At 40.9% G+C, this 25,767-nt stretch overlaps 1 protein-coding gene across 1 annotated transcript in view; it reads right to left on the bottom strand.

Moving 5' to 3' along the window:
* Slc17a8 (solute carrier family 17 member 8) overlaps window positions 1-22,394 on the bottom strand; it is a 39,806-nt gene extending 17,412 nt beyond the window's left edge. Inside the window, exons 1-5 of the mRNA XM_070037091.1 lie at window positions 22,293-22,394; window positions 11,807-12,059; window positions 6,936-7,054; window positions 4,797-4,911; window positions 4,421-4,508 (exon numbers count right to left, since the gene is read on the bottom strand). Coding sequence (XP_069893192.1) covers window positions 4,421-4,508; window positions 4,797-4,911; window positions 6,936-7,054; window positions 11,807-12,059; window positions 22,293-22,393 — 676 coding nt within the window. The 5' untranslated portion in view covers window position 22,394. The remainder of the gene's footprint in view (window positions 1-4,420; window positions 4,509-4,796; window positions 4,912-6,935; window positions 7,055-11,806; window positions 12,060-22,292) is intronic.
* Between the last annotated feature and the right edge of the window lie 3,373 nt (window positions 22,395-25,767).

The following is a 25,767-nucleotide window of genomic DNA, read 5'->3' as shown; positions in this document are numbered from 1 at the left end:
TCAGAGATCCACCTGGAGCAGGGAAGATGAGAGCTAGCCAGCCCACAATGAAGAAGATGCTTTCTGAATGTCAAGTTCTGGGATAAATATACTACACCTAGAGTTGATTATTCGTTTGGTTTTGTTCCAGTCTGGTTTATTTTTGCCAGTCCTAGGACTTGAACGCAGGGCCTGGGTGCTGTCCCTGAGCTTTTGTGCTCAAGGCTGGTGCTCTACCACTTGATCCATAGCTTCACTTTCAGGTTTTTATGTTAATTGGAAGAAGGAATCTCACAGACTTTCCTATGCAGGCTGGTTTTGAATTGCGATCCTCAGCTCTCAGCCTCCTGAGTAGCAAGGATGACAGGCATGAGCCACCAGTGCCTGGCTCTGCACCTAGAGTTTTAATTTCCCAATTTTTACCTGATGTAGTTACCAATGTTAGCCACATGTTACAGGAGAAACTATGGCTTGGAAAGGGAAAATAAATGGTTTTTGAGGTGACTGAGGTATAAGGACTTGTTTCCTATAGAGGAACCCAGGTTTGTGAGAATCCCTCACACTATAATAATTCAGTCCTGCTACTTCATTGCCAAAATGTCAATAGTGCCTTATTGTAAGAAGTATTCTTTCAGTCAGGTGTAGGGATGCACATCTGTATTACCAGAACTCCAGAAGATGAGGCAGAAGGATACAATTTCATAGCAGGACACAATCTCAAAAAGTAAACTAAAATGATTCTTCCACAGGGGAAAGGATCTATCAAACTCTGTCATCTTTCAGACACAGCTTTAATGGAGGCTCCTAACACTCACTCACTCATCCACAGCTCCTTGAGTGTACCCCCAAGAGCACCTACTACTCCCAGACTAAACCCCAATTGCAGAGAGTACCTCAGTGCCTTATGTGCTCACAGAGGAAGCCCCAAAAGATGATGGAGTGTCACGATGAAGAGTAGCTGAGCTGGGAGTGTGAACACTAGGCATGAGAATTTAATCATTTTTTCCTTCCCAAGCCTCAGTTTCTTTTTTTTATTTTATTTTTTGTATATTTTTATTGTAAAAATACTGTACAGAGGGGTTACAGTTACATGAGCAAGGAAATGAGTACATTTCCTATGGAGCATTGTTGCCTCCTCCTTTGTTTTCCTCCTCCCATCCCTTCCCTCCCACCTCCACAACTACCCCTCACCCCCTCACCCCTTCCTCCAACCCTACCCACCCACCAAAGTTGTAAAGTTCATTTTCAACATAGTGTCTTGTACCTCTCATTGTTATAATGGGTCAACCTGTATCCTTATTTAAGCATTTTGGTTTTTCCCTTCCCCTCCCCAAATTAGAGAAGTGTATATACAAGATGCAGGGCACCGACATCAAATACAGTGAAAACAAGGGTTATACTGTGGGGGAGGAACATACAAAGAAATAAAAAAATCACATGGTACATTATAAATATGTATAAAAACAGATATTTGTGTCTCTATCTTGGGGTTCATTTTGCTAAACATCATCTTATCTGGTCATATGAACATAGCTTTTGACCTTTTCTGCTTGTCCTACACATGGACTAGTTATTCAAATAAGGGAAACCATGGAACCTATGTTTCTTTGGCCTAAGCCTCAGTTTCTTTAACTGTAAAACAATATAGTGTGAGTAAGTGATTTATGGACTCCTCTTCTCACACCAGTATCTTTTCAGATTAAGATCTGATAAGCTCCCAAGCCTGGGTTTCCTTCTGATGGAAGATATTTCCCGGGACTGGTCTTAGAGCTGAAGCCACTCCTTAGCTGAGACATATAATAAGGCCTGTGACCTTGACCAAGTAACTTTCCTTGAGAATCAACCCTTTCTTAAATCAGTCCTTTTAGGGCTATAAAAAGACAATATGGATTGGGAGTGGCTGCTTAGGCATTCTCAATTTGCTGGCAAGTCAGAAAGAAAGGTCTTACAAATAAACCAACAGAGAAAGCAAGGCCAAGGATCTAAAAACCCACAGTCAGCAAGTAGTAGCTAGGGTAATACTCTGGCCAAAAAAAAAAAAAATGGTTTTTCAGGAAAGGAAAGGCTGAAGACATTTTGGCTGTTCATGCAATTCCAAACTAAGCACAAAACAGACATGAGTGAATATTTCATAACAAATCCCCAGGAATATTTCTGATTGTTCTTGTCGGTGGTATTATTTAAGGGCTGGTGCATGGCCCAATTGGTAGAGCAACTCTTAGCAAGCCCAGAGCCCTAAGTTCAAATCCTGGAATCACCAAAAATAAAAATAAAAAAGGAGAGAAGAACAAAGAAATGAAAATATAGAAATGAAGAGGAAGATTTATTTCTCCTTTTCGCAAAGCTGGCCTTAGAAAAGACATGCTGGCCTCAGAAATCAGACCAAGGAAGAGAGGCAGAGCAAGAAGTCGTGTGAGGAAGATTTCCTCCAGAAAGCATGTCTCCACAGACAGGCCAATTTGAACAGCTATTCAAGTCAAACCACTTTCACAACCACTAATGAACCTTCCTTAACAAGGACATATCAAAGAAGCTTGAAGAGGAGGAGTAACATGATTAAGAACGAATTCTTTTGTTACAAACAAAATAAATAAAAAGCAGGCATTTGGGATTATGCTGTGGATAGACTGACCTGCATGGACAAGGACATGAAATGAAAACTCAGAGATTTCCCAAGACCAGCTCTACAAGGACAAGGATTTGGGATCATAAATAAAAAACGTGAATTTCTAGCAACATTACCAAGAATCCATGGCCAATCTTCTTACCCAGTCATTGCAAAAGCAGCCCCCAAAAGGAAGGACAGTCTAAAGATAGCATATATTATCTGGGCATGAGTGTCACACATCTGTAATCCTAGCTAGCTACTCAAGAGGCTGAGGATTACGGTTCAAAGCCAGCCTCTTATCTCTAATTAACAACACACACACACACACACACACACACACACACACACACACAAACACAACCAAAACAGAAGTGGCACTGTGGCTCAAGTCATAGAGTAACAGCCTTGACTGAAAAGCTAAAAAGAAGAAACACAAAAAGATAACTCATTACCTTACTTATGTAACTGTAACCCTCTGTACAGCATCTTTACAATACTTTTTTTTAAAAAACAAGATAATGTATAATTTTCTTTCCAGGTACTGGTGGCTTATGCCTGTAATCCTAGCTACTCAGGAGGCTTCACTAAAGATAACAGTGTGAAACACAATGGGACAAATCCAATCCTAACAGCTTGGGCCACATTCTGACTTTTAGAGTCTAAAGCACATTTGCCTTCATGGACCCTTTTCCCTATAAAAACATTTTAAAGAACATTTTACAGTGTATGATGTCTCCTTTTTGTTTTTGTTTGTGACAATACTGATGCTCAATGCTTGGCATTTGCTAATAAGCAACCCCCCTACCACTTGAGCTAGGCTCCCAGCTTGGTTTTTTTTTTTTGCTTTTAGTTTGTTTTCCAGGAAGGGTCTCTCACGTTTGCTCAAGTCAGCCTTGGACAATATCCCTCTTCTACCTGTGCCTCCTAAGTAGTTGGTACCTCAAGAGTACGCAACCACTCCTGGCATGTTAATAAGATGAAGTTTCACTAAGTTTTTAGCCAGGCTAGCCTCAAATAGACACATTCCTGTCTCTACCCTCCAACATCCAGAATTGCAGGCACGAACCTCCGCATCTGCCTACCATGTTGTATTTCTAACTTTAGCAAAATTTGGAGACCCAGTAATTAAAATTACATCACTCTTTGGGGAGCACTAATTTTCTTTGAGTAAGATGAATGGGCACCACTTCATTTTTATCTGTAATACTGAGAATATATGAATTTAAATATCTCTATGCCGATGTTGACATGCTAGTAGTAAGAAAAGTACCATATCAAGAGAGAGGTAGACTCATTGCAGAACCTGTGTTACCTTGGGTAAGTCACTGCACTTCAGCATCAATGTTTAAAAAAGAGGGACTTGATAATCCCACCTCTTTCACTTTTGGTCTTAGCCAATGGCATTTGTTGGCCAATCCAACAACCACCTCCAACTGCTTATCCCTTCTCCTTCTCTACTTCAGATGCTAGTTCTCCTAACCTTCTTAGAATGTGACACAATTAGGACCAAGGAAATATAAGTGAAAGTCTAGTTGGAGCTGTGGAAAGCTATTTTGTTTTCCTGGCCAAAGGAAGAGAAGGAGCAAGAACAGAAGCAAAATGAGGACTTGCCAAAGAGAAAAGTCTGAAGTCACACACCTAGACTCTAGATGACCCAATAGCAGTCATACACCTAGACTCTAGATGACCCAATAGCAGAAACCAGTCACTTTGGGAAATTTACTATGTGGGGGGGAGGGGAGGAAAGAAATTATTTTCAAGGTTCTTCGTAGATTTTTTTCAATCCCCAAAAGCATCCCTAAATGAAACTTGTTATGATTCTCACATACTTACCACAAAAAGAAGTTGTGGCCAGACGGCTTCTCTCCAAAGGTGGTGCCCACTTACTCCACATGCCGTGGCAGGCCGGGTAGGTCACGCCCTGGAAGAAGCGTTGAAAGTCAATCATTTTGACTCCCATTTCTCTCTGTGCTTTAAAAAATTCAGATCACTATGGGATGAATGGCCCTTTACTGTATATAAATTTGAAAGCATGTGAAGCATTGTAATGAAAGTGATCACAATCATAGCCATCACCAGAGAACTGAAATGGCAGGACAAGATAGATTTAAAAACAACAACAACAACTGAGTAAAAAAAAATGTTTTTTTGGTGAGGACCATGTTGTCCCAGACATTATCAAAAGCTTCAAGGAAAGGCTATCTCTTACCTCCACTAGGCCCTGCAAAATTCTGACACCCATGACACAGCCATAATGTACTCTGGCTGCAGACGGAATGAACATGTTCAAAGTTGATGTTAAGAAAATGGCAGCTCCAAAGACCCTAAAGAAACAGAGCATTGTGTTATTGAATGGGGCAAGATGGATGAGGTACTTCAGTGAAACATCAGAAACCAACCTAACAGCTCATGAAAGTTCATTGTAGAAATTAAAGAGGCATTAATTTAGAGAAATAGGTGATGTTTGGGGATCTGATATGTTCAAGCTAGACTCCTGAGCTGCTTCTTCCAAGTTTGAGTCCCAGGACCAATTATAAACACATTTATAGCAATGCGGGAATGTCCTGCTTAGATGATATCCCAGATTGGTCCAGAATGACCAAGTTGAAAGGAACTTGCTAGACATCTACCATTCTACCTGGCTCCATCCAAGTGAACATCTCTCTTACCCATGACTTCTTTATTTGTGGGATTATGTCTCTTGTTCTCCACAATGCTTTTAGTAGACCACAAGAGAAACTAATGACTATCCAGCCATCAGCTTATGATCAGCCTGGGACCAGCCAAGCACAAAACAAGTCCTGTACCTATCTCAGCATACCAGTACCACCAGTACCACCAATAAATATCCTGCCAGTACCACTTGCTTTCTCTTCCCTGCCCTGCCCAGGATTCACTGGAGGTAAAGAGAAGGAGGTAGTTTCTTCTCTCCTCCCACACATTATCAGTGGCATGCTGTAAAAATCATATTATATGTGATTTTCTTTGAGGGCAGAAGTGTAAGCAGTAACCAAGGAGACCAAAGCAAGCCATATTTGATTACTTTTTTAAAAAGAATATAATGGGTAGGTAACAATAAGAGGTACAAATTAGAAAAGGATTTAAGGTGGGAGGAGTGGGTGAGAATATTGAAAAGGTGATATTGATCAAGATGTACTGTTATTGAATGGGGCAATGACTGGCAACTCCTTTGTACAACTACTTAAAGATAATAGGAATATTCAAGAAGAACCTAAGGAAAGACAGTTATGTTTCTACAGTTTTAGATCTCATCATGGTGGCTTAAATTCTTTGACGTTGACCCATAAAATAGAGCCACTTTGAAGCCCACATGATACCTACCCACACACAAATGTAATACAAAAAGTTTCAATAATACTTCCCCTATGTTGCTAGCTTATTTTCTGTCTTATTTGACTACCTTCTCTTCCATTCTTCTCTCTTAAAAATTCTTATTGGTGAATCACTATGTTGACTTCACAACCATCGGATGAATTGTTTTTTACAATTTGAAAAAAATTACTCTCAGTTTACGTAAAGTCATCTGAGAAACATATGAGAGGGGACCTGAAAATACATCAGGTACATGATACATTTTACAACATCTCCCCCAAGTGGCCATCTTCTTGTGCTTGACTGCCTCTAATGACAGAGGACTCACTGCTTATTGAAATAACTCATAATTGTTAAAACACTCAACTTCTCAGACCCCTTCCATGGGCACATCTTTGGCTGGGGCCAAGGTTCAAGGGGTAGGGCCACCTGCATCTAAAGCACTAAATTCAAACCTCAGTACAAAAAAAAAGTATTTTGCCATCTAAAGGTCAGCCCTATTGAACACAAGATAGAACCTTTGTGGTACTTAGTATAAGTACATAGGGTTACAGACCATCATCAGTAATTTAGTCCAATGTTTCCTGTCACAAATAAGAAACTGAAGGTCAGAGAGAGAGACTGCAATTCAGTAGAGGTAACTCAGTAAGCCAGTGAGGAGCCAAGAATGGTTCTTTTCCTGGCTCAAAGTTAATTGCCCTTTTGACCAAATAAACACTTAAGTGAGTGTAAGTAACACTATTTTTTTTTTGAAAGTCAAGGATTCAAGAGCAGGTTCATTTGAGAGCCACATCTCTAAAGTAAATCTATCTGTACAGTTCCTGTTTTTCATCCTGAACCCCTTAAATTGAGAACCAACTGTGCAGATTTTTTTAAAGGTACAGAGCTGCATTATAAAAATAAAAACAGCCTCAGGTACGGACCATTACAATAAGCAGCCAAACATTCTACTAGGTATTGTGGAAAGCTGAAATACAGCCTGGGTAAACAGCACGCATGTCAATATATTTCTTACCTGTTTGCAGCAAACTTGTTTGAAATGAAGCCACCTGGAATTTGTGTCACTATATAACCCCAGAAGAAAGATCCATGGATAAGACCCACTGTCTCTGGATCCCAATTAAATTGTGCTATCTGGAAACGAGAAATAAGATCCAATTGTGTTAGAAAGCAGAAGATACAGCAAACATAAAAATAAAAACAGCCTCTAGAAGGAACCATGAAGATAGTAAGCCAAATACTCTATGGGATATTGTGAAAAGCTGAAATATAGTCCCCAAAAGATATCCCCATCAAATCCCTGAAAGCTGTCATTTCTACTTTATCTAGAAAACAGGTGTTTGTGGATGTAAGTCAAGGATCTTGAAATAGATATCTTGGATTATCCAACTGGGCCCTAAATCCAGTGAGAAATGTCCTTAGGAGAGAAAGTCGAGAGAAAGAGAGAGAGAGAGAGAGAGAGAGAGAGAGAGAGAGAGAGAGAGAGAGAGAGAGAGAGAGAGAGAGAGAGAGAGAGAGAGAGGACATAGAAGAGAAGACACACAGAGAAGAGAAAGGACTTGGAACAGAGGCGGTCGCTCCTGGAGCCCCCAGAAGCTGAAAGAGGAAGTAAAGCCCTGTCAACATTTTGGTTCCAGACTTCCGGTCTCTACAACTCTGAGAGAATAAATTTCTATTGTTTGAATCCATCAAGTTTGTGGTCATTTATTTTGGTAGTATTAAGAAACTAATAGCTAGGCACCAGTGGCTCACGCCTGTAATCCTAGCTACTCAGGAGGCTGAGATCTGAGGATCGTGGTTCCAAGCCAGCCTGGGCAGGAAAGACCATGAGGCTCCTATCTCCAAGAAAACCGGAAGCGGTGCTATAGCTCAAGTGGTAGAGCGCTCGCCTTGAACTGAAGAGCTGAGGGACAGCGCCCAGGCCCAGAGTTCAAGCCCACAACCAACAACAAGAAAGAAAGGAAGAAAGGAAGAAAGGCAGGCAGGCAGGCAGGACGGAAGGCAGAGAGGTAACTCCCTATAAACAATCTCATTTAGAAAGAAAGAAAGAAAGAAAGAAAGGAAGGAAGGAAGGCAGGCAGGCAGGCAGGCAGGCAGGACGGAAGGCAGAGAGGTAACTCCCTATAAACAATCTCATTTGGTTTGCAAAACAGTCCATTTATTTCCATTTTACAACACAGTAAAGGCAAATGAAAGTTGATAAAGAAAATGCCAGTTCTGCTCTCCCACTACATGCTTCATACTTCCAAAAGGATTCTGCCACCCTCCCAATCAGAGGCAGATTTCTCCCTGCTGACCACACAACTGACTGGACACCAAAGTAGAGAGAGCTTAGTCATAGGCTAGACTCACTCAACATCTCTCTGTGTCTGTCTCTGTGTCTGTCTCTGTCTGTCTGTCTGTCTGTCTCACACACACACACACACACACACACACACACACACACACACACACACAATCAATTTGGAACTCAGAGATTACAGTTAAACAATGGGCACTTAACTGAAATCCCAAAGAATATGGAATCAAGACAGTAAATCAGCTCACTGCCAAGGTAAGCTGATGGAATTCAGCTGTAGCAGAGAGAAGCTGGAGCAAAAGTCAGAAAGCAGTCCGTGGAGAGATCCAGAAAAGATGGCGCAGAGAAGCAGGCGCGAGACTGCAGATGAGGGCTGGCCAACTGGAGACTTGAGTGAAGGACATTTTAGATCTTATGGGGCAAAAGCCCCACCCTGCACTTCTCGTAATGTCTCTGTTCCCACTGAGGGAAGATTTACATAGACTTATTTTCCTTCCTCAGTGGTACAGCCTGGATTTCAGTGCCACCTCAGGCTGGGGGTCTCCCTGCCCAGGCCACAAACATGTTTAGACTTGCTTTCTGCACAGAGCTTTCATGAGACTCCTTCAGCCCTGCCATAATCCCTCGTCAACCTGAGCTTGTTTCACACACAGCACTTCAATTTCTGTAACCAGCATTCCCTGATCAGGATGAAAGGGCAATATGCCAAAGGTTCCAGCGCTAAAAACAAGTCCAGTACTAGGGCTTAAACTCATAGCCACAGTGTTCTCCCTTAGCTTTTTTGCTCCAAGTTGGCGCTCTACCATTTGAGCCAAAATTTTGCTTCTGGCTTTTTGCTGGTTAATTGGAAATAAGAATCTTACAGGACTTTCCTGTACAGGGTAGCTTCAAATCATGATTCTCACATCTCAGCCTTCTGAGTAGCCACGATTATAGTCATGAGGCACTAGCATCCAGCTAACAGTCAATTTTGAAATAAGTTTGGACTTTTCCCTGACCATAATGGCAAATAATATCTAGGTTTCTCAAATTCTAGTCCTTTTTTTCCATTACCATATGCCAGACACTATTCCAAGGGCTTTAATTTTGTGTTTGTTTGTCCCTTTGTTCATTCATTTTGGTGCCTGAAGAGTGAACCCATTCCTTGAGCATACTTACCACATGCTTTACCACTGCACTGCAACCTCAGCCCTAATTCATAATTATTAAATTGAAAAGTGATTATATACACATCAGTTAAAATCACCCTTCTTACCACTTTTAGAATATATATCACATGGTTGTATGTGTGTGTATGTGTGTGTGTGCGCGCGCATGCGCTTGAGTTGCTAGGGATTAAATGAATCCAGAGCCTTGTACCCACTAAGCGGATGATGCTCTACCCATAGACCACATATTTACTTTAAAAACTTATCTGGATAGGTGCTGATGGCTCATCCCTATAATCCTAGCCACTCAAAGGATTGAAATCTGAGGAACATGGTTTGAAGCCAGCTCAAGCAGGAAAGTCCATGAGACTCTTATCTCCACTTAACCACCAAAAAGCTAGAAATGAGGGTATGGCTCAAATAATAGAGCATCAGCCTTGAGTGAGAAAGCTAGGATCCAGGGCCAGGCCCCTAGTTCAAGCCTCTTTACCAGCACAGGGGGTTAAAAAAAAGATTTACTTAATCATACTGAATACTTCTCTCCTTTTGAAAATAAGGATTCCAAAAATAATCTCAGTGCCAAGTGTCTAGGTTTTTCCTCCATAAAACCAACCAAATGAATATCATCATTTGGGAGCACTTTGTCATTCTAGCAGACACACTTAGCTGATACCTAAGTTTTGTCCTATTTGAACAAGAGAGACATGATCTGCAAGAAATTGGAGTTGTTGCTAGAGCTGCTAAACTACTCTCCAGGCTAGAAAGGATGGTGTAAAGCATAGTTTCAATTTTAATCAATTCTTCTAAGACTCTAGAGGGTAAAACCATAGAAACTTGAGACCTCAGACTATCATTGTTCCTTGGATTTATCAAAATGTCTTTTCTATATCCCTCCAAGCCGACTCTATTACCTGGGCCTATCTTTTCAAGCAACGAACAAATGCAAAACAGCATCTCATTTTGATCTGGGCATCAGCAGACAAGTTTTAATTAGCTGGCCTTGCTCACAAAAGGCTGAGAGAATGCATGTGATACACATCTGAAACCTCACTAATATACATCATTCTTTATTTATGACATTCATGATATGCTCCTCCTCCTCTATCCTCCCCTCCAATTCCAATTCTTCGCCCCCACGCCCCCCCCCAAAAAAAAGACAGGATCAATTTTTAGGACATATTCTGCTGTGGCATCAGAAAGAAACTGGTTAAAAAGAATCTCTATGGTGCTATTTTTCTTTGGCAGAATAATCTCTTAGTAAACAAACAAACAAACAAAAATCCTGCAGGCCAACTAAAGACTCCTTTTCAATGGACCAATATCAAATTTTCCCAAGCCAGTGCTTGGCAGGAGACTTGTCCAGATGATGCTAATAGATGTGGCAAAGAGAGCATGCTGCTGCATCTTTTCAGTCCAGAAAATAGCACAGCCCATAGCCTTGGAAAGTCATACAGGATACACAACATTACAGGCTCTTAGTCATACAACACCTTTCAAGCACAGCTTGTAGAGTAATAACTTCTTCTATAATCCTTTGGACTTCAAGTTAAAAATTTTAAATGTGCAGGGTGATGATGGACCAACACCTGTCATCTCAGCTACTCGGAAGACTGAGATCTGAAGTTCAAGGTTCAAAGCCAGCCTAGACAGTAAAGTTCGTAAGACTCTTATCTCCAATTGACCAACAAAGAAAAAATGCCAAAGTGGAGTGGTAGCCCAAGGGGTAGAGTGCTAGCCTTGAGCACTAAAACTCAGGGACAGTGCCTAGGCCCTAAGTTCAAGTCCCAGGATTGGAACCCACCCCCTGCCCCCCCTCCCCCGCCAAAGAAAAAGAAATTTAAAAATGTTAATTTTAATAAAGGGTTCTTAAGTTATCAACAAGTTTCCAAAGAGGTTCAGACATGGCTGTCTCAAGTACTGAAACAGACTATGTATTCTCATTCTCTTTCTCTCTCTTCCTCTCCTCTCCTCTCTCTCTCTCTCCTCTCTCTCTCTCTCTCTCTCTCTCTCTCTCTCTCTCTCTCTCTCTCTCTCTCTCTCTCTCTCTCTCTCTCTCCCACCACCCCACGTAAACGCACACATTCTTCAACTATCTTTCTTCACACCTCACCAAAATCCTCTTTCCCTAGGCCAGCCATCATTTTCTCTGGGAATTCTTTCATGACATCAGGCTGAGCTAGCTCTTCTTTAGATGAGCCTGAGGATTCTGTGTACCACATCAACAGAGCAACACAACCCCCAGATTGTCATCACGTACTATAAGTCTCCATGAGGACAAGGGCCCAGTCTATGTTGTTCACCATCTATCCAGAACCCAACACAGAGCTGTCACTCTACATTTTCATTGCATCAATGAAGGACTGGCAGTACATTCTTGCAGCAAAGCTTTTACACAAGTACTGTCAAAAGCAAAATCTGCCATAGTTTGAGTACACTAACCTGAATTTCTGGTTTCCCATCCACATAGACAGTGCTATTGTTGACCATTTCCACAATGGCAACTCCAAGATTGCACCGAATCCCAAAGGAAATGCAGAATCCTAGCCCACTCATGATGGCGATGATATAACGCTTGGGAATGCCACAGCAATGGCAGTCACACAGTGGGGGGCTTGGCCTGCATGTCTGCACTGGCCTTCCTTCTTCATTCAGCTCAATATTATCTTCTTCTTCATTGGTCCCATCAATTTTTCTACATTAGAAAAGGGATGGACAGAAAACAAAAGCTAAGATGAGAGGGATAAAATATGTACTACACAAAAAGAAAAATTCACTGAGTGGATAAAATAAAAGGAAAACTTACAGTATGATGCAGCCTGTATTCTGTGGTTATTATTATTATTATTATAGCAATTATAATGATTAATATTACTGATGTACCAGATAGTATGTTGGGCTATTATGGCATTAAATCTTTTAGATCTCATAACCACCCCATGAGTTATTATTACATTGTTTTTATAGATGAGGAAACCTCATCTATAATGGAATGGAATGTTAACCAAGTCCAGAGTTTATGTCCTGTATTGAATTTCCTGCTGAAAGAGTAATGTCTTCCAGCTATTTCCTTTGAGCTTAATTTTAGAGACACTGGAAACTTGCTGAAAATATACTCAGACAAAAAATTAAATAATTGATTCTTTATTTCCTATTCTTCTTAACTAAGTGTTAATAAAAACAAGTTTTAAGTCTTCTAAGTAAGGTAAGGAGGCATGTTTTTTGGGTTTGGTTAGTTGTGGGGCTTGAATTCTGGGCCTGGGAGCTGTCCCTGAGCTCTTCAACTCAAAGCTAGCGCTCTACCACTTGAGCTGTAATGCCACTTCCGGCCTTTTCTGTTTATGTGGTGCTGAGGAATCGAACCCAGGGCCTCATGCATGCAAGGCAAGCATTCTACCATTGAGCCACGTTCCGAGCCCTGGAAGCATATTTTAAATCACAACATACACCCAACTGGTTGTCTAGCCTTTCTTCTTTGGGTAGATCTTCTAAAGAGGTGATCCTTAGGAAACATCTTGTATTCAAATGGCAAGTTCAAGTGTCTTCCAAAGGGAGTATCCTTCACTGACTTCTAGGGCCATTAGAGTGAATTTTAACTTCTCTTCTTATTTTTTATTTTTTGTAGTAGTGAGTTTGAACTCAGGGCCTCACACTTGGTAGATAGGTATTCTAACCCTTAAGCTATGTCTCCAGCACATTTTGGGCATTGGTTGTTTACAAGTTGATGTTCAAGCCAGCCTGGACTACAATTCTCCTTTTAGTGCTTCCCTTTGCTGTTAGGATGACAGGTGCATGTCACCACAACTAGCCACTGTGCTTCTCCTATAGCTTGTGGTAACAGATGCACACCTTTGTGCCCAGACATTGGTTGAGATGAAGTCATATGAACTTTTTTTTCATTTTGCCTGGGCTAATAACCTCAAACTATGATCTCTCCCTCTAACCTATCTGCCTTCCAAGTAGCTAGGATTACAGGTTTAAGCCACACCCAGTGAGCTTTTTTCTTTCCTAAGAGGAGTAGTTGAGCAAATATTCTTTCTGCAAATGCTTACCAGTTTTCATAAATATTAATTTTAATATTAAACAGCTAATATAGCAGTTAAGAAATAAATTGAAACAAAATAGTTTGATTGGTCTACCAATCCATACAGAGATGGTCTTGGCAGTTTCTTCTGATAAGATTTAAAGCACAACTATGGAGAAACAAATACGCTAGACTCACTTCAGTTTATCAGATACTTACTAATTTTACCTAATGTGTCTGGCACTGTGGGAATTGTTGGGAATAAACAATGAATGTGATGTGTTCTCCACTTTCCTTCAGTTCTTAGGCTGGTAGGAAAGAACCCTATACAAAGAGCTAGAATTACTAGATCCTGCAAGCTTTGTTGAAATCAAAGAACAGGATAAAATAGGAGATATCTATAACAAGGTTTGAACAACAGAAATTTACTTTCCTACAATTCTAGAAGCCAGAAACCCAAGATCAGGATGTTAGCATGGTTGGTTTCTTCTAAGACCTCTCTCCTGGGCTTGTAGTTGGCCATCTCTCCCTATAACTCTTCGATCATATAACTTTTGTGTTTTTCTCTGTGTCCAAATTTCCTCCTTATGCCAGTCATTTGAGCTAAAGCCTCCTGTAGCCTCATTTTAACTAAAATACCTCTTTAAAGATCCTATATCCAAACAATTCCATAATGAAAACTGAGGATTAGCACCAGGGGAGAGGATAAAATTCAGCCCACAATGGTCCCTATCTTTAAAGTGGGCTAATCATTGTCATTGTCTCATAGGGTTAATGAATGCCACATGTAAATAATTTAGTGCAGAGATTTATATTAATAAATGGTAAATACTGTTATTCTTGCTATTAATAAAAGTGTTACTTGTCCTAAACTTAGCATTTCTATGTTCATGCAGATGCTGTAAATGGAGAGTAATAAAGAGTGATATTTTCAGGCAGTGTGGGGCTTTTAGGAGCTTAATTAAAGTCAGCCCCAGCTGCTGCACTCTGATTCTACCATGGCTTTGGCACCAGGACAAGGTTTTTCTCAAAGCAAGCAGCCTTGCTTTCTCATAAGGACTAAGCATTGCAAGGTTATAGGAAAGCCCTTCCCTGCAAGAGGCAAGACTCCATTGACAGGCACCTGGCTCCAGGACTCCCCACTGGCCTTGCTAAAACTTCCTAGTACTGCCTCAAACTCTTCTTCCTAACCTTGTCTGAATGCTCTCCTCACTCCCTCCCACCTCTGTTTTCCCTCAGTAAGCCTCTTACGCATCTAGTCCAGTCTTGCTATGCTTTTTAGGCCTAAACCAACACTTTCCTGAGGGATATTACAACACTCTGGGGCAGGGGCTAGAGAAAGGGAAGGAAAGTAGTGAGAAAAGGGCAGCTATCCCTGATAGAAGGAAGCCTTTGCTCCCTTGTTTGCAGGGCCTTGACTCATCGGATCTGAAGCTACCTCCTCCTAGCACCTGCCCAATGGGAGACCAGAGATATGAGGAATAAATACGGGACTGGATTTGCGGACTGGGAATCAGTCCTGATCTCCCTTACCTGCTGTGACAGCTAAGCCATGACTTCACAGAAATATGAGGCAGGAGAAAATGTGGATGAACGAGAGGGAGATACTGCCTGATTTGTCTGTGAGTCAGGCAGACCCCATCTCCATGTACCCAGATAGACTGAAACTTAATTTCCAACAGCCAGGACCTCAGAGTAAGATTCAATACTGGTGGCTCCTGCCTGTAATCCTAGCTACTCAGGAGGCTGAGATCTGAGGACCATGGTTCAAAGCCAGCCTGGGCAGGAAAGTCCGTGAGACTCTTATCTCCAATAAAACCATCAGAAAACCAGAAATGGCGCTGTTGTTCAAGTGCTAGAGTGCTAGCCTTGAGCTGAATTGCTGAGGGACAGAGCCCAAGCCCTGAGTTCAAGCCCCACGACTGACAAAATTTAAAAATTTAAAAATTAAAACATTTTATAGCACATATTAGTTGTCCAAGGGTCCCACTGAGACGTATCTGTGTATGCCTATGATGTTGTTCACCTCCCCCATCTCTGTCCATCATCTCCCACCCTACTTCTTAAGACAATATGAACAGGTTTTATTGTCCCAGTTCTGTATCTGGATGGGAAGTACCTTGACCATATGCATTCTGCTTCACTCTTTCCATTCACACTCCCACCTCCCACAAGTACCTACTCCCAAACAAGACTTCTGTACATTCCTACCATTCATTTCTTGAAGTGATTTGCTCTAGAAACATTAAAATACTGGATGGCTTAAGATGTAGCTCGGTGGAGTGTGCTTGCCTACCATATTCAAGGGCTTGGGTTCAATCCCTAATAAGGTACAACATGTAAAATAATACCAATAACAAGTAATACATTATTTCTTGCATAGGCAAGCTCACAGAGGAAAACTGAGAAGCAGACCACCTGTATAATGGAACACACAAGGCTTCAGACAGTCGGGTAAGCTGACTTGATTTTCAGCTCTGCTGACTCTGAGTTTAAGGCAATTAACTTAGTCTTTCTGACCACATTTCCTCACGTGTATAATAAATTCAAATCCTATCTCCCAGAGCTTTTTTCAAAAATGTATTTTATCTGAAAATGCTAAAAACAGAGGGGTTATAGTTATATAAATCAGGCAAAGACTACATTTCTTTTCAGATAATGTCACCTCCTTCTCTCAGAGTGGATATCAGGGTACTGGGGATCAACCCAGGACTGCAGGCATGCTAATCACATACTCTACCCTGACACTGTATCTTCAGTGTATTAGTTTTGTATATCCTTCTATTACAGCAGTTATCATAGTCCATTAGTTTTGTTTTCATGAAGGTAGTAGGTGGTGAATAAATACGTGCTGATTTGCCTCCACAAATAAAGATCTCTCCCACATCATAAACGCGCTGAAGGCAAGAGCATTCTCCTCATCATCTTCATCTATGGTTGATAGGGAATTTTCATTCAGCAGAATAGAATCTTGCAGGTCAATCCCAGACATTATTACTGGCTTGAAGAGTTTAGAGACAGGGTATGGATCTATTCATCCCTGCCCAGAAACAAACTTTATAGAAGGATGAGAGAGAGGAAAGTTAGTGAAGAATAAGAAAGAAAAAAGATAAAGTCCTTTCTGAAGAAATGGAAGACTTTAATTATACATAATAACTATTTACCCCATCCAGTGTTCTCTTCATGTTTGCTTGCTTCGTCTTTTAGATCAGAGAATCTTCATTCTTTCCAGTGACTGTCATTGTTGTTTCTCCAAAAATAGAAAGCTGCAGATTGTGGGTTGCCAGCCGTTTACACAGGAGGAGGCTCATGACTACTGTCCTCATATACAATTGTCCAGTAAGTGCCTGAACCCCATGGTCTAATTGCTTAAGATATGCTAAGTAGCCTCTAGGCCCTTACAGAACTCATCCAAATGTTCCTACCAATCATGGAGATTTTGATTTATTTTTAGGAATAAAAATCCATATTTGGAGTACAAAGTGAGCAGAACTTTGCAGATAATTTCACCAGTTTGTTTTTTAATCCGTTTACTTGCTTTTTTTCCGGTGTTCGTTACAGGATGGATTCTGAGCTATAAGATGGAGATATATCCTCCATCTCAAGATGGAGGGAAAAGGGAGATCAAATATAATTAATAAAACCCAACCAAATACCTTCAAAGAGCGTCCAGAGAGGAGACAGTAGACAGAGTCTTTTCATCTCTTTCCTTCTTCCAACCCAATAGCAAGTCAGTGATGGTGTGGGGGGAAAAATTTATTGAAGCCGGGTGCCAGTGGCTTACATCTGTAATCCTTCCTATTCAGGAGGCTGAGATCTGAGGATCATAGTTCAAAGCCATCCCGGGCAGGAAAACCCATGAAACTCTTATCTCCAAAAACCAGAAAACCAGAAGTGGCGATGTGGCTCAAGTGGTAGAGCGCTTGCCTTGAGCTGAAGAGCTGAGGGACAGTGCCCAGGCCAAGAGTTCAAGCCCCAGGACTGACAAAAATAATTTTTTGAAGTAAATGTAACCCTTCTAGAAGGCTAATTGGAAGAGTCAGTTTGCTAGAGCTACTACAGCAAAACAAGACAGATGGGGGAGCTTAAACTATAAAAGTTTCTTTTATGAATTTGAAGGCTAAAAGTCCAAAAGGAAGGTGTCATCAAAGTTGGATTTTCCCCAGGCCTCTTTGCACAATCAGTGGCCTCCATGCATCCTGATGTCTCTCTGATTTCCTCTTCTTACCAGGACACCAATCCCATACAATCCACACTCCCACCCAGCCATTTCTCATAGGGTTATAGGTTAACCCACTGGGAAAGAGAAAGACTCATTTTCTCTCTTGTTGTTTTGTTAATTCCAAAAGTCTAGACCACTGGTGACAAACCTGCCGACCTCTCTGTATGTATATATCTATACATATATATGAGTGTATATATAAAACACATGTCTACAGCATATGTAAACATATGTTTTGCTATTTATATATGAACTTATATATTATTCTGTACGCATATGGAGGTTTTGAAGGATCTGAATTAATTGCCTGAACAGCTACTAGACTTGGAGCATCCAGACTGGCCCTCCCAGGGTGCCTAAGTGCTTCCCGACATGCTTTCCTAAGTTTCATTCCACTTTGGTTGAAGTTGATTACAGCAAAGTGCCTTGATGGATGCAGCCTATTTATTAGGTCGTAGAGATTGTTTCTGTGTTAATAGTGAAGTGTGTTATATCAAAAAATATCACGTAGCCTCTGTAAGTAACACAAACTTGCAGCCTTGCACTAAGTTTTAAGATCTATTTAAGAGATCTTGTCAGGCCTCGAAGGCCACTGAAAGGACACGGGCTTCAACGCTGGGTGAGGTGACCTGTAGGTAAGGCACACTCTCTGCACAGTGCTGGGAAGGCATCTGGCTTGGTTGAATAGAACCACATTGCCTTCAGCCAAATGGCCTGACAACACACATGCAGGGAAGTAAAAGAATGTCACAGCAATTGGAGCCCAGGGTTTCTTGATCTCAAGCAACACATAACTTAATACACATCTGATACATTTGTGTAACAAATGTATTAAACTGCCATCAAACTAACCTCTGCTTCCTGAGTAGCTAGAAATCCAGGCATGAGCCACTGTGCCCAGCTTCCCTGATGGGATACTTACACGTTGCATACATGTGTCAAATTATTGCATTCTACTTCATAAACATGCACAATTACTATGTGTCAATTAAAAATGAATTGGAGAGGGCCTGGGAAGGTGGCTTAGTGATAGAGTGCTTGTCTCACATGTATGAAGCCCTGAGTTCAATTCCTCAGCACCACATAAACAGAAAAAGCTGGAAGTGGCTCTGTGGCTCAAGTGGTAGAGTGCTAGCCTTGAGCTGAAGAGCTGAGAGACAGCACCCAGGCCCAGAGTTCAAGCCCCATGACTGAAAAAAAAAAAAAATGAATTGGAGAGCCAGGTGCTGGTAGCTCATGCCTGTAATCCTAATTACTCAGAAGGCTGAGGTCTGAGGATCATGATTCAAAGCCAGCCTTGGCAGGAGCCTTTTTCATGAGCCTCTTATCTCCAAATAACCACCTGAAAACCATAAGTGGCACTTTAGCTCACGTGGTAGAGTGCTTGCTTTGAGCAAAGTAGCTCAGGGACATTGCTCAGGCCCTGAGTTCATGTCCCACGACTGAAAAAAAAATATTTGGGGGTGGGAGGTGGGGAAGAAGAAGAATATGAGCGCTGAACTGGTTTGGGATCTAACTGCAATTTATAAGCTGCATGACCTTGACCAAGTTACTTAACCTCTCTGTGTCTTGGTTTTCTCATATATAAAAGTATAAATATAATATTCCCCTCTTTATGGAATTAAATGAATTTATAATGCCTGAAACATTATTATTTTTAGGCACATGCAATCTGAAGACAGCCATGTTGTCATTGAAATTGAACAAATCTGAACATCAATTTCCAGATATTCATTTCCAAGTTTACTGTTATGTCGATACAGTCCAAAACTAGACTATAAGTGACAATTCTTCCTTCTTACTACATTCCTAAAATTTGTTGTGCTTTTAGCAGAGTGATTATTCAGCTGTTTTTATCAATGACTGTTCTCCAGGAAGCTTAAGAATAATGCCTGCCTATAATCAACCCCATGCGTGAACTCTCAGATGCTTCCTGTAGAGCTGCCACTCCCCTGCCCAGGAGGAACATTCTGTGATTTAAAAATAGCTCAAGAATTTCATTGGGATGAGGATCTCAGCCTCCAACATTATTAGATGTGTATGACTTCCACTGACTACTCAGGTGGAAAGCAGGAGTTCTAACTTCCCAATGCCCTTTACAAAACAGAACACAGATCTTTATGATTTCACATCACTTGTCCTATCAGCTGGTATAACATGAACACCAACAAGGTAAGGAGGAAATGCCTATCTTATCAGAGGCCTTTCCCTTATAATTATCTTATTGACTTGTGGTTAACACCAAATGCAGGGCAGAGTGGGTCTCTGTCATTCTGATGCTCTGCTCAAAAACCACTAGGACCAATTTGGATACCTGGTCAAGCTATGGTCCCCCTCCCATCTGCCCCCATTCCTTTGTCAATAATTTTTATTTATTTTTTTATTGTGAAAATACTGTACAGAAGGGTTACAATTACATGGGCAAGACAATGAGTACATTTCTCATCAAGCATTGTAGCCTCCTCCTTTGTTTCCCCTTCCCATCCCTTCCTCTCTCCACTCCCCCACCCAACCCTCCTTCCTCCCCCAACCCTTCTCCCCCCCAACCAAAGTTGTAAAGTTCGTTTTTGACATAACAACTTGCACATCTCATTGTTGCAGTGGGTCCACCTGTATCCCTATTTAAACGATTTGTTTTTTCCCTTCCCCTCCACTAGTGATCCCTGAAGGAAATAAAGATGTTAAAGTTTGACTTTTTTTTTCAAAAGCTATTCTATAAATTAGAACAGCTGACAGTACCTGGAATTTATAGTTTATTCTCTGTCTCAAACATTTTGTTAGCTGATTTGTTAGAAATCTTTTAGATTGGCTATGATACATTTCTGTGAAAGCTATTCAAAGAGCCCTAGACAGCATAATTCAATTTTGGGTTGAGATCCCAGGACTTGGAAATTATTAATTTTATATATCTAAAGAACTGATTTAGCAAACAAAGAGCTTTCCATGGGAATGATTCCATAAAACATAGCAAAACCCATTCTTACAACCAGTCTCCTATTGGAAATAAATCCCCAAAAAAGCAACAAAATTTCCCAAAAAAAAGCAATTAAACTGAATTTTTAAAAGACTATTCCTAAGGATTTGGGGCAATATTTCCTGAGCTCAGCCAAGTCTGGTGATTATAATGGTACCCATGGTCCAAAGTCTCTGTTTTTATTCCTGATTTGGCCAGATTTTCTATGTTACCACCTGAATGAGCCAATGAAGCCCTTGTGTCTTCTCTTTGTATTTCTTATCAAATACACACCACCACAATAAGAGGTTACCTGGGGATTTTGCATTGCAAGGATAAAACACTTTTTAAAATGCTATTATAATCATTTTCTGTAATTGGCCAGTTTCTGCTGCTATCACTAAGCTAAGTTTCTATCTGTCCATAATTCAGCATGGCTAAATGAAGTCGTTTTGTTTTCAATTACTAAAGGAATAAAAGTGCCCAAACTTACCTCTTAAAGTGCATACTTGCCAAGAATAATCATGAAAAACTCAACAACAGGAGCATGCAGGTTACCAAACACACACAAAAAAATATTAGAGGACAACAGAATCTCTTTCTTTTTTTTCTTTTTTTGTCAGTCATGGGGCTTGAACTCTGGGCCTGGGCGCTCCCTCAGCTTTTCAGCTCAAAGCTAGCGTTCTACCACTTGAGCCACAGTGCCACTTCCGGCTTTTACTGCTTATGTGATCCTGAGGAATCGAACCCAGGGCTTCATGCATGCAAGGCAAGTACTCTACCACTGAGCTACCTTCCCAGCCCAACAAGGAATCTTGTAAGATAAATTTAAGAGATGACAGAACAGTTCAAAGGAGATGACATTCTCTTTCAGATTAGGATTAGAAATGCTTATTTCCATACTTAAAGGCTTACAAGGGGTATTTTTTCACATTTATTTATATGAGATGTTTTTAAGTCATGCTACCTGTACATAAGGACTATTGATTAATTCATTTATAAAACCTGAGAAGAAATGTACTTTGTAAAAATTAACAAATTAAAGTATCACATCAATGCATTCATTTCTGGCAAATTCTTATACCAGTATGTTTTATGTAAAAAATAGTCATGTTGGGTTAAGACTCTATCGACATCCAATTTTACAATAGTACTGAATGTTTCCCACTGCTACCATGAGAAAAACTTTTTGCTTTAAGGAATATCAATTTTTAAGTTACCTTCTTCAGATTATCATGCCACTAACCTTTTCTTTGAAAAAATAGGCAATCAGGAAACACTTTGTATACTTTATATAATGAGCTAAGATTTGGCCAAAATTTCACCTTCATCATAGTGAAAACTAACTCAAAATTTTGAATTTTTTTTCTTTTCAAAGCATAGACATATTTGGCTTCACTATCATATCAATATGAACTATTCTCTTTCTTTCTATCTTTATTCATTCGATGCAAACATACCCTATAGAGTACCACCATGACCAGTCAGTGCTGATAATAGACAGAATACTTGTCCTAGTATTTTCCTAACTTGACCTAATTTTGGTACATCTTTTCTTTGCTCTGGCCATACACAGAAGTAGCTCCAGAAGCCATCTACTGGACTTACCCACTCCCTCCTTATTAAAATGTAGTTTTTATAACATGATTTTATAAACATGCTTCAAAGTCTCTCCCATGGTGACAGCGAGAGGTTAGAAATCATACCCGTAGTTGGCATTAAACTTTACCTTTGTAAAATTCCCAGCGAATCTCCCACCGCATTCTTCACTCCTTCTTTCCCAGGTTTCAGAATTTTTTCTCTGAAGGTCTGGAAAGCTTTGAAAGGCATGTTGAATGGGGGCACCTCCAAGCTGTTACCAATCGGTCTCCTTCCTCACTTCCAACTCGGGGACCACTCTGTTTCCTCCTGATGAACACCTGCAAGTCAGTTCTCAGGAAAGGAACTACCTTAAATCAAAAGGAGGCAAAACCCAGCCCGATCATACAAAAAGAGACAACTCTCTCCTTTTCCCTCCAGGGGAATGGAGGGGAAAGAGGCTGGAGGTTTTGTGGCTGGCAATTCAGCCCCTTGCGAAAGCTACAAGCCTAGCAGCAGCCTGTGGCCGCTGTCTCAGGCAGCCAGTCTCAGACTGAGCACAGCCTGGCTCCCTCCCTGGCTGCAGCTGGAGAAGCTGAAGTGGGCTGCCACCCACCAGGGGTCCTAAGAGCAGCAGCAGCATCTGTGGCCAACTCCAGCCCCTCCTGCCTCACCTAGCTGGCCTGTACTGCTCTCTTGAGTACTTCTTCCCCAGGTGATGTTGCAACCCCTGCCCCACTGCTGCCTGAGCTTATTAATGAGCTCTCAGCCAGAGCAGGCACCCGGAGGGAAGTGTATGAAACATTTACAAGCCCTCTGCTTTCCTGAGGTCTGGCCTCACAGACAGGCACTCAGCCACTACTTCATGCCTTTTATTCATTCATTCCCCTTGTGGGGAGTCGTGGACAGTTTTTCAGCCAGCCACTAGCATGATGAAGTCCCCAAAAGAGCCCCTGCATTTGAGGCTAAATGCAAACCCCAGGCCACAGCCTTCAAGGAGGCCATTGATCTGGGCCTCATCAACAGAGGGGGCTCTCTCCAGGTGTGGTCCATTTGTGCTATTAGGACCATCTAATTGAAAACATGTGAGTCAGTTCTAGCACTTCTCATTCTCTTCAAGATAAATAAAACCCTTTATTATGAAACCCAACCCCAGACCCCTTCTTGACACATGAGATACCAGACCATGCTTCTTGTCCCACTAAGCTCCATAGTAACAACTTCCCTGATCTCTGCAAGGTCCCTAGTGACTCTGGGCTTTACTGGAGTCATACCCTCTCCCCCTAATTAGGTAACTTCCTTGTCCCTCCACTGAAAATTCCTAAACATCATGAAGGCATCTATTTTTTTTCAGAGCCTCATAACAAAGGAGCTGTCCATCTTCCATACCCCCAAATTGCCTGTCTTCTTCCCTAGCAAGGTCTGGCTGTCTGTGGAGCTGGACTGGGGATGGAAGAGCAGATTGCTCCCACGTTTATGGCGGTAGGATGTTACCTCCATCAGTGATGCTTCCATAAAGAAAGAGCCCTTATCTAGGATGGCTTCCATGTTCCAAGCCCCAGGTCACGTGTGAGTGAGAAGCCACGTGCTGCAGGCACACAGATTTTCCAGAAGCCATTTCCACAAAACTGGCCATTGCCATATGCAAACTACAGTCCAACTCCTCCTCCAAATTTTGAATTAAGCCAAGTCAGAGCTGGTCCTCATAGGCTAAAAACTGCTAATATCTATTCGGCTGTTTCTGGGCTACACTGTGTGTTAAGTGCTCAGTATATATTAACACTATCTTTTCACCACTGATTATAGTGCGTAACATCTTATTTTTCTCAATTTTACTGACAAGAAATTGAGGCAAAAAGATTAGATTTGCTGAGATCACACAGCTAATAAATAACTAGACCAGGTTTCAGATCCAAACTACTCTCTTTCTCTTCTCTCCTCTCCCCTCCCTTCTTTTCTCTATCCTCCCTTCTCCTGCTCTCTTTTCATCTCACCCCTCCCCTCTTCTCTTCTTTCCTTCCCTCATATTAATGCCACAGGAAACCACACATTTAATCTCTCTACCAAGTCTTTCTTTCTCTCCAGAAAGTTCATTTATTTGTTAAAATGAAATACAATCTGATTAAAATTTTTAAACACGCTCTCTTGCTACAGAAAGTTATCACTGTTGAGGCTTCTAATCTATTCCTCCATCCCCTTCACCAGTGACTTTAGGTTACTTAACCCTTGCAGCACATAATGGTTGCATTACTAGGAAGACTAAATCCATCTCTAAAAGTCTTTGGCTGCTAAGAACACTAACCATTCCTGCAGACTGTATTGCTCATAGATAACTTTGCAAAGTTTTGTGGTGGTGCATTGGATGGTTGCTAGCAATAGTCATTAAAGTTTTAAAGGAGTATTTTTAGGCACCAGAACTTAAGCACTTAACATGCATTAACTCATTTAATCCCCACAACGATCCTAATACAGGTTGCTACCATTAGTTAATATAATATCTTCCATAGATATGAAAGCCAAGGCATGGAGAAATTAAGTAAACTTATTTAAGTTCACACAACTAAGAAACTGAACAGAGATGGGGATGTGGAGCCCAAAATTCTGACTTCAAAAAAATGTACTCAAGTTCTAGAGCTGTTGGTGTGGGACCAGAAAATACAAAGCTAGTGCTATGATTTGAATATGTAGTGGAAAAGGATTGATTCCCCAGATTATCATCATTGAGAAGAAATGGGGCCTACTAGGAGGGGGCTTTAGGTAATTGGAGTATGCCCTTCCAATAATAGTGGGATCATATTTCTTTCTCCTTCCTGTCACTTTCCAGTCATGAGTGATTTTGTTCTACTATGTGCTCTCACCATGATGTTCTATGCTGCCCCAGGCACAAAGTAAATCTTATTTTGGACTGATTCTCTCTAAAAAATTATCATCTAAAACAAATCTTTTTTCCAAGTTGTATTAGATACTCATTATAATAATAAAATCTAACGTAACTAGACTTAACAGAACTGAGGCTCATTTATTGATTCATTTCTTCCTTGAGAGTCTATTGGTGTAGGATGTGGAGGAGGCCTTTTCTAGGCATTAGAGATATAGGTTGAACAGTCATATTCCCCTTGAGGAAATAACAACAGAATGGGTCCATCACATTACAATGAGTGCCCACTTAGAGGAGAATGGGAGTTGAGCAATGATGCTAGCCTTTACCTCCACCTAGAACATGGCTGATGAAATAACTTGGGACATAGTGACACCTTCTGGTAGCTTATAGATTACTCATGCCAGACAGTTTCCCACCAGAAACTAACCAGTTTCAATATTTATTCTACATACATTTATTGAACCACTAAGTGTAGACTTAGATTTCTGAAATATTTAAAAATGTATGCAATTAAATATATCAACAGCTCACATATTTTGCTCTGGGTTTTGTTTTTCTACAAAATATTTTTAAGCAGGTTATATTGTTTCCATTTTTCTTTGCCATCAACAGTTATTTGACCAGCCAATGTGATAGTACATGCCTACAATCCCAGCACTTGGGAGGCTGAGAGTTCAAAGTCAGTCTGGGATGAATAGTGAGACCTATCTTAAAATATCTAATTCTTGTTTGTGTCCTAAGACTC

The sequence above is a fragment of the Dipodomys merriami genome, unplaced genomic scaffold, assembly GCF_024711535.1.
Source record: "Dipodomys merriami isolate MVZ:Mamm:240054 unplaced genomic scaffold, mDipMer1.0.p SCAF_10, whole genome shotgun sequence".
In the NCBI taxonomy this organism is placed as follows: Eukaryota; Metazoa; Chordata; class Mammalia; order Rodentia; family Heteromyidae; genus Dipodomys; species Dipodomys merriami.
This window is presented reverse-complemented; position numbering and strand designations above follow the sequence as displayed.